Source organism: Labeo rohita, chromosome 20 (assembly GCF_022985175.1).
Source record: "Labeo rohita strain BAU-BD-2019 chromosome 20, IGBB_LRoh.1.0, whole genome shotgun sequence".
NCBI lineage: Eukaryota > Metazoa > Chordata > Actinopteri > Cypriniformes > Cyprinidae > Labeo > Labeo rohita.
The window spans coordinates 893699-903679 of NC_066888.1; the positions used below are offsets into that span (position 1 = coordinate 893699).

General features: G+C 35.7%; 1 protein-coding gene across 2 annotated transcripts; it reads left to right on the forward strand.

Annotated features, from left to right (window-relative positions):
- The first annotated feature begins 7292 nt into the window (after positions 1 to 7292).
- Positions 7293 to 9981, forward strand: LOC127182911 (small leucine-rich protein 1-like). Of its 2 annotated transcripts, none has more exons than XM_051138611.1 (2): positions 7293 to 7475; positions 9127 to 9981. In XM_051138611.1, the coding sequence occupies exons 1-2, from the start codon at positions 7355 to 7357 to the stop codon at positions 9297 to 9299; spliced, it is 294 nt and encodes a 97-aa protein (XP_050994568.1). In that variant the 5' UTR covers positions 7293 to 7354; the 3' UTR covers positions 9300 to 9981. The 2 variants fall into 2 exon arrangements, with proteins under 2 accessions (XP_050994568.1, XP_050994569.1); XM_051138612.1 differs by having other exon boundaries at positions 7295 to 7475; positions 9196 to 9977.

Consider the following 9981-nt stretch of genomic DNA (forward strand, 5'->3'; position numbering starts at 1 on the left):
AAACAAGGTCATAATGGAATCAAATTGTTAACAAAGATAATGTTACAGGTTATGCTTGGCATGAAATTGTATGAATTTTTATCACTCGTCTCTTAAGAGAGGCATGAACATTTGACTATGAGTATAAACAGTGTTCTTTATTTCAGTCCTGAAGAACAATGCTGAATTTTTTTAAACTGAGGGATTTCCACAGTTTTTAGTTTTACTGAATCTTCTCTTGAAGATTACTTACATCTCAACCAATTCAATTGATTGTAAATTGTAATCAAGTGAGCAAAATTTCTTAAAGTCTTATCAGCTTTACTAGAAGTGTTTGTTGTTTCACTTTATTTTGATGGTCGCTTTAACACATTCTGTTGACTATAAGTAACATTGCACTAACATATCTACTAACTCTCACCAGAGTGTTAGTAGAGTATTAGTTGACTGGTAGGGTTAGTGTTAGAATAAGCTGACGTGCTTGCAAAGTTACTTATAGTCAGTTGAATGTCTGTTGGGAGACCATCACAATAAAGAGTTAACAGATATTAAGCAGATAGTCGACTAAGGCCATGTTCACACTAATGCGTTTTAGTTTGAAAATGGATATTTTTCTCCCCGTTTTGGCCCTCTGTCCACACTGAGACAGTGTTTTTGTCAGGGAAAACTGAGCTTTTTGAAAACGTTCTTTAAAGTGGATAAATTTAACAACGCCGTTTTCGTGTTGCAGTGTTGACTGTGAAAACGGAAGGTTTTAAAAACAATGACGCATGTTTAGTCATGTGACGCATATTGTACCAATAAATATCTATGTTTATACCAGTATTTGTGCCTGTTATGTGCTATTCACTTTCACTTTCTGCTGCTAAAGATATTTCCTAAAAAGTTGACAGAAAATGTACAGTTGCTGTCCTGACTCCTGTGGCAAAACGTGAGGGCAGCTACTTTTTAGATCAAACAGGAGTGAGCGCGACATGGACGCATCAGTGAATGATGAGATATTTCTATAAATAAAATTATCCTGCCAAAAATTGCGTGAAAACCTATTATGTCTGTTCCGTCTGTATCATCTCAATGAGTTTTTACGCATGCAGTAAGGCAAATTTTAACATTTTCCTATGTTTCAGTGTGGATGAGAAACATCTGAAAAACACTAGTGTGGACGGAGAGCATTTTAAAACAAAAACTCTGTTTTCAAATCTATCCGGATTAATGTAGACGTAGCCTAATACTCTAATGATGTAGGTGCAAAGCTACTTATAGTCGACAGAATGTTCAAAAGGGACCATCAAAATAAATTGTCACTTGTTTGTTCAGTCAGTGTAACTTTGTTTGACTTTGACGGCAGGAGGTCTGGACTCCACCACAGCTTTCACTGGCCAAATACCATCCTACAGAGTCTATGCTGTGATATTCACACACTTCTGGAAATCTTGTGTTTAGCTGATCCAGATAAGTGCACATTGCCACAGCTGTAAACACTACAAGCAGACCATTGTACAACGTGATAGACACCTCTAGCAGAAATCATATAGAATACAATCAGATGACTTTGAAACTTCCGCAGCATTTTCCATTTTGTGTGCCTTATGTATCAGACATTCAGCCAATAATCCATGGCCATCTCTTCAACTTTAGAAACTACTTTGAGTGGAAACTTGCTACATAAATATCAAAAATATGACACAACATCACAAATAGCCTTTGTTTGTCTGTGTGCAGTGTGCCTGAGCTCTAGCACGCAGACCGCAATGATGCGACAACTCATATTTACATAAATACCTTTGTGAAAATTACACCTTTAAATTTACACTACATAACACTAGTGCTGTAACACAATAAATGAGTGAGACAGTAAAAGATGTGCATTTAGAGCACCCTCACTAAATTCAGAAGCACTCTCAGTGCTTTAATTCTGGAACCAAGCATGTCTCCAGCTGGAAAAGACTTTTGGATCCAACTTTAAGTGAACTTCAATTCTCAAAACATCTACAAGATGGATGAAACTGTTGGAAAAGAGCAGATGTACAGTATACATGTGTTAATTATTTGGTGCCTGTTTTTTTTGTTTGTTTTTTAATTGAAATTTAATTGAAATTCTTTTCTGAAGCCCTGAACTACTGACAAAGGTAAAGGTAAGAGCAAAGATAGAGAGCACTACTGTGGCAGTGAAAATAAGAACATGGAGAGAGATCACTCCTTTCGTAGTGATGAAATGAAAGGTAATAGAAAAACAGAAAAAGTGTATCTGCAGAAGCTGAGGAGGAAATCAGTAATGTAGTGGTAATGAAAATAAAGGAAAAGAAATAAAACTCGCGCCAGCAGGAGCAGAGCAAGAAAGATGACTGATGGTCAGAGAAAAAAAGCAGAGGTCAAACAGAGGAGCAAACCATGATATAACAGCGGTATCATGGGGTAATGAAGTTAACAAGCATGTTAATTGCAATCCAAATGCAGAAATATTGGTGCTGTCAATAAAGCATCTTAAAACTAAAAGAAAGGGCATGTAAGTTAGTAATAATTTTAGTTTTTTGATCATTATCATTGGCTTGCCTTTTAACAATTTTTAATGCAGATTTACACCCATGAAGTGAAAGAGAAAAACTATGAAATTCTGCACACACACACACACACAGAGAGAGAGAGAGAGAGTCATGTATGAACACATGAAAGATGAAGTGATTTGAGGTTATTGCTGATGTGAAATAATGGTGCCTTAGACACAAAGGACCTTGCTAGATCACCTTCATTAAAATCATTACTATTGTCAGTGATAATGAAGCGTTAGCATGAGTGCACAATCAAACTGTATGCAAATAAATTCTCATGAGACACACATCAGCTAAAGTCTCACAGATCATTGATGGACAAAAGCTTTTTTTGCAGAAGGAAACGTAAACGTTAAATGGCTGTTGCAGGAGACTTCAAACTGTTCCTTGAAGTGGAAGAAAAAAAGTACAAATTGAAGACTGTGCATTTGCTCTGATTCAACACTGAAAACAGGATAACTGGAGCACCCTGCTCATTTATGAGTGTGATTGTGTAAAATAAATAAGCTAATTGGGTAATGAAAAGGGTAAGAATGTTCATTTCAAGCTATCAACCAATTAAATCGGTGAACGTGTAACGGAGAAGCAATTAAACACTAAACCTGTCGTCTGAGCACTTTAGTAATTAGTGTTCATTTTCTGGCATTACAGTTTGCTAGGGTGAATGAACACTGAACGAACCCGTGTCATCACTAGATAAATGTCCTCTTTCCACAGTTTCTTTGGCGGTTATGAAACTCTTCTTGTGTTTGGCAACCAAAAGTTTCATTTTAAAAACTGGAGTCAAACTAGGGCAGCTGAAAGTGTCACTTATTAGCGTGTTCTTCTGTCTTGACTAATGAATCACTGAGTTCAGAAGTGTGGAAGCAAGTCCTTATCAAGCTGAAATCCTCTTCCAGTCTGGAAAAAAGACACCCATCACACTCCATGATGAAGAGAAGCCAGCGACTACACAGCTGAGTACAGATAATGCAGAAGCAAACACATAAAACACGTCTTCCTCTTGTACTGTACCTTCTTATGCCCTCTTTCTTTTTACAGTTTCTTTCATTTATTTCATACAAATTCTGCATTGGAATTCAAAATCCTGAGAAGAAATATGGTAATCATCAATTCTTTTGGAAATAGAACACTTTAATGAAACCTCAGACAAAATCTTTAAAATCTAAAAACATGACTATCATATTTATACATCAGGCTTTTATGGCTCATTTAGTCTGATATAGTGTGAATATGGAGGGAAACAGCTCAATTTTATTCAGAGACTCACACTAAGCAAAAAATATGCAATTTGGTGCATATGCTGATATTTATATGATGAAATTCTGATGCTTGTAATGCAAAGCAAATACTTACATAACATGATCTATGAATGGTCACTCTATATCTCCAATTATATGGAAGATGAGACTGAAATGATCTAAACATATAATGCAATGGAATCCAATGATGATTGAGAGATGAACAAATAAAAGTTCCTCTAAAGAGAAAGGTTTTTTGGCTTGGGAAGATCATTCCTCCACAGTGTTGGGGGAAGTTACTTTTAAAAGTAATGCGTTACATTATAGCGTTACTCTAACTAATAACGTAACTAATTATGTTACTTAGTTACTTTTTATGGAAAGTAATGTGTTACATAACTTTTGCGTTACTGTTTAAATATGGGTAGGGCTTGCTTGTTTGTTTTTAATATAAAAGTTAAATTTTTAACAAATGAACACCAAAAGCCTGAAGGAAAAGTAAATTTGCATATATACAGTAGAACACATGAGAGGAACGTTCAACACTCTTCAGCAATTAAAAAAAAAAGAACAACAAATGTTAGTTCATCTTGAGTAATTTTTGCTTATTAGTGTGGTTGAACTGGATCATCGAAGGTCAGCAGCAAAGACACTGGTTAATAAAATGGGATTAAATACATAAAGGATAATTGTATCTGTAAAGGATATTTTGATATTATTTAACATATTTAATTACTGCAGGTTTTCATCATATTGAGTTGCATTTCACTATTTTTATTCATGTTAAGAAATAATAATTCAGTTTTTTTGTGAGTGATATGAATTAATGCATGTTCACATTTAGTCTAGAATTTAAGTGACATCTTACTCTCGATTTCTCTGAACATGGGGACAGGAGAGGTTTCAATCAATAATAATAATAAAAAAAAGTAACTGGCATTACTTATTTGCAAAAGGAACTCAGATATTATATTGAAAATTAAAAAATAATGTGTTACTTTACTAGTTACTTAAAACAAGTAATCTGATTACATAACTTGCATTAGTTGTAATGTTTTACCCCCAACACTGTCCCTCTACTGAACACTGAAAGTAAAGCTTAGGGAAACAAACATTTCTCAAAAGATCCTGATGATCAGATTTAACACTCATTGATTTTTCTAAAAAAAAGCCAAACTGCTTCAGTCCAGTAAATGTTCATCTGGAAATATGACTACAGTTATTCTTACATTTACTTGATAAAATCAGTCAAGATTTGACAGCAAAAAGACATGTGAAGTGCCAGCTGAAGGTGGATGTTTGTGCAATTACACTAAAAGAGCTTTTACTTGATTAAAAAAAAAACAAAAAAAAAAACTAAACTATCTATCAGATGACAGATTGTGTGTGAAACAGGTTTAACAGTAAAATTTTGATAATGTTGATAATCTAGAAATATGTATATCGAATATGATACAGTAGAGTCCATAGGGTTAAAAAGGTCAAGGACAATGTATTCTCTCATGAAATGACCCTTTAAGGAGACATTATTTCTGAGTGCATTAGTGGACTGTTTTTGGTTTTAACTTCGACCTCCAATTGTAGTAAGTGCATGAGAAAGCAAAGCAAATCCAATTTAGGAGAAAGACAAACTGAGTCATGTTATAGTCTAAATATAAAAAACAATTGAACTAATCAGAGCGTCTGGACTGATGTGTGATCAAACACAGTAATCAATAGTGATCTCAGTGGAGAAAGAACAGTGATCTCTACAGGGGAAAAAAACAGAGGAAAGGAAAGAAACAGAAGAGAGAGTGAAAGAAAGGGAGATTAGCAGGAGATCAAAGATGCTTTGGATTCTTTATCAAATGCCACCATATGTAAATGAATCCGTCAGGAGCACAAACCACAGACTTGATAAAGGCTTTTAATCTTCTTGAAAATGCCTGTCATGAGGTGCTCATTTAAATAACTCAAGACACAGAGTCTGTAGAGAAAAACAAGTCTGTTCTGATGAACAGAAAACACGTCACAACAACAAGATCCTGCAGCCACACGCTTCGGCTCATGTCAGGATGGCCTGGACGCTGGTTTCACTGAGGTCCAGTATAACATGTTGCACACAGCTGTGATTCTTCTGCTGAGAGGCTGCAAATAACATTTTAAAATGTAATACATGGACAAGCTAATTTAGTTGAGGATGATTTGCAAATCAAAAGTTATCCAGCACTGATGCACTAGACTTCTCAGGTTAAGCTTTGACAAGCTTATATATATATATATACATATATTAAATTGCTGAATCAATTAGAAATAAGAATCAGCGTATGAAATCCAACAATGGTGACAATCAGCAAAAGAAAATTTTATGCAGAAATGCATACTGGGTATCAACACATTCATGATTCCCAGCATGCACTGCAGTTGATCTGTTTATCTGAATTACTTTGGTGATTGTCACCATTGTTGAGGTTTGTATGTTGAGTGTTGATGTCTAAATCTTTCTGCCACAGATTTTTTTTTTTAAACATTTGTGATATAAAATATTTACATCAGTATCGAAAGCTCATCAATATTATTTAGTATAGTTTCTCAACTTTAGTGCCACTTGACACCCATCACAAAAAGTAATCTACTTTAACTTCATTTTAAAACACGTCTTTGTTGTTGTTGTTGTTGTATTTTTTAAATAAGTGTTTGCATTGAAACACTATTGCAGCATAAAAAAAAAAAAGACCTGACTTAATGAAAGGCAAGAATCAAGAACCCAACTAAAGCAATCACTGATCACAGTAATGGTGGTTTGTTGAAATGTCAATTTGTTTCAACATTACTTGCTTTGATGCCATTAACATTGATTCAGTGGTTTTCACCTTCTCTCTTACTATCTGGGACCCAATCTCAGCCTTCAATTAACCACACAGAGTCCAGTCTTTAACCAGAAACCCCAAAACTCAGCCATAAAAAAAGCCAAAAGAAGGAAAAAAATGAAATAAAAACTCCATCAATAGGCAGTAAAACACATAGTTACTCCTTTAGACATGGCTCAGTTTTGTGGTTTCTGTTTAAAGACTGGTCTTTATGTGGTTTACTGAAGGCTGAGATTGGGTAGCACTATGAAAACTTGTTCTGGCTCAGTTCAGGGCTGGTTATAAGTTACTATTTGGCTGAGTGTAACTGCTTGCTTGGCCCAGTGCTGGGCCAGATGTCAATTGCTATGGATGTTACAAGAAGAAATGCATTGACAAGAGCAGCTTGGACATTCTGCTGCACACCTGTGTTTCACAAAAGAAATAAAATCCTAACTTTGTCGGTTACACTGACAGGTTTCAGAGAGGCAGAAAGCACAGATCTTCCTCCATTAGCAGCACTGAATCCCCGTGTTGACTAATTCTGACATGCATTAGTGTGTTTGTTTTCTCTGTTGATGTAATTTGTTCTGATAACAACAGAAACACACAGAGAAGCAGCAGCTCTCTTGAGTTCAGAGGTCAGTCAGTGAAGCATTAACCAGCCGCCGTAAATCCCTCTAAATCATCACGGGTTTCAGCTTTCCCTCAGAGCCCAAAGTCCAGCACCAGAGACGGGCCGCGGCCGGCGGAGTTGATGTCTATAGCGGCGTTTCTGAACGAGGTCCCGGGATGGTTTCTGTGGACGGGAGTCTTCTTCCCTGTGACGGCGCTCCTGCTGCTGCTCATCGCTCTCCTCAGCTGGAAACTCAGAGAGAGTAAGACACACGTCAAACTACTTACATTAGCCATGAGATGGGGAATGGGGATAATGGGGAAACCGGGGCAATGTAACATAGACAGCACATTACCATTCAAAAGTTTAAGGTCAGTAATAAAATTTGAAAGACTGCGTTTATTTGATCAAAAACACAGTAAAAATTGTGAAATATTATTACAATTTAAAATAGCTTTTTCTATGTGAAAATCTGTTAAAATGTAATTTATTTCTGCGATCAAATCTGAATGTTCAGCATCATTACTCCAGTCTTCAGTGTCACATGTTCCTTCAGAAATCACTCTAATATACTGATTTGCTGCTCAAGAAACATTTCTGGTTATTATCAATGTTGACAACAGTTGTGCTGCACAATATTTTTATGGAAACTGATACATTTTATTTTTCAGGATTTAAAGATAAATAGAAATAGAAAGTTACTTTTGGAACATTATAAATGTCTTTACTGTCACTTGTGATCAATTCAGTGCATCCTTGCTAAATAGAAGTATATATTTATTTCAGAAAAAAAAAACTTACTGACCTCAAGCTTTTGAATAGTATAGAACAGAATATAGAATAGTGTTTGTGTATGTACTGTACATTCCCATCATAACTCGCAAGCTCAAAGTAAATAACCATAAATTGTGAGTTACTGAGTTTGTGTATAAAGGTCCTACATTATATTATTTGCAATATGTCAAAAGTGTATTTTCTAAAACATATTTATAAGCTGAGAAGTTAAAAACTTCAGTTAGACACTTAAATAAAATAATATGGATTACATTCAAGTTTCAATCTCACAATTCAGTTACGTGATTTTATAACTGATAATAAAACCGTCTCAGTCTTGTCTGGTAGCTGCGCTAAAATCTCTTATTCGTGCTAACAATAGATCCTCATCATCATCAACAACAACTTAAGACAGCAGCAGGAAATACTGCATACACACAATCACTTTTACACTGTCTCTTTGTACTATTTGTGTTTTTCCCTGCTTGATTAAAGAGAAAATGGATGTTTTTCATCACTTTAACTTAATATTGTAGTGATTAGTAATTTAGTGTGTTGGAAAAGGAAATGAATGAAAACAGTGTTAATGTGCAAAACATGTTAATGTGCAACGCACAGGATGTGAGTAATAAAGTTCTCTATTTTGAATGATAATGTATTAAAGATGCTGTTTGATCACATGCTAATAAGAATTAATTGAGCTTTCAGACTGATAGATAATGTTAGTTTGAAAACACAGAGGAACTATAATTTTGATTTCCTCAAAGAGTCAGTCTGATTTAACATTTACCATTAGGTTCAGTGTTTAGTTCGCACAAGTTAAAGAGAGTTCAACCAAAAATTAAAATCCTGTCATCATTTATTTACCCTCATGTTGTTTCAAACCTGTTTGAGTTTCTCATATATATACACACACACACACAATGGACGTGAATGACTTTCAGCAACTGTTTGGTTACTCACATTTTGCAAAATATCTTTTGTGTTTAGCAGAAAAAGTAAACTTACACAGGGTTGGGTAAGTAAATGATGACAGGATTTTCATTTTTGGGTGACCGTTTCCTTAAAACTGACACACTGTAGTGCACCTGTGAGTGCAGAGTTTCTTGCATCTTTCATGAAGGTCTTTTTGCATGCAGCTGAAAGAGGGTCAGAGACTTCAGATGATGAGAGACAGACTGACCATGAGACTCCTTTCTATCTTCCAGCAGAGGAAGAGCTGGCCGTGACACCAGACCCTCGGCAAACGGCCTATCATCTGTGTTACGGGCCGAGGTGCAGACACAGGACAGAGCGGACGACACGCACATGAAACACACAGAACACCCATCTGGATCACCTGAGACATCAGAGACGAATGAGAAACATGTCAGTAGAAGCGTGAGCACATCAGGCAGATTTATCTACTCAAACTACAGACTGTGGAAGAGACATATGGACACTGTTTAGTAAGAAGTCTGCTGTCTTCAGATGTGTAGTGTTTGTAATGACTATAAATATGTTGAGGCTCTTCATTTACTGTTGCATCAATCACACACTGTTTCAACTCTCATGAATGCAAAATCATTTATGCCCTTTATAGTATCCTACGTAACTATATCAAAAATGGCAAACAACATGAATGTCAAAGATGTCTGAGGAAACATTGTCCTGCTTCAGGCTTCAACTTCACCAGGATAAATGAGTAAAAACCACAGAGAGAGAAATCTCCAGCTCTGCACTATATTTAATGGAGCCACACAGCAGTATGAATTCAAGAGGACGTCATTTCACCCCAGGACACAAAAACAGCACGTACGCTCTCAGTCATCACAAAACTGTGAAGGGCTTGTAAGGTTTTTGTGTTATTTCACAGCTTTCTTTATTATGATTGCTCAGTTGCAGCTCAGTAACTGACTAAAGTAAAACTGGCCTTGGAGAACTAAAGTATTACTGTTACATTTCATTAAAAAAAAATGGTTGAGAATCTCCATTTAAAGCCCATGGTGTGTATT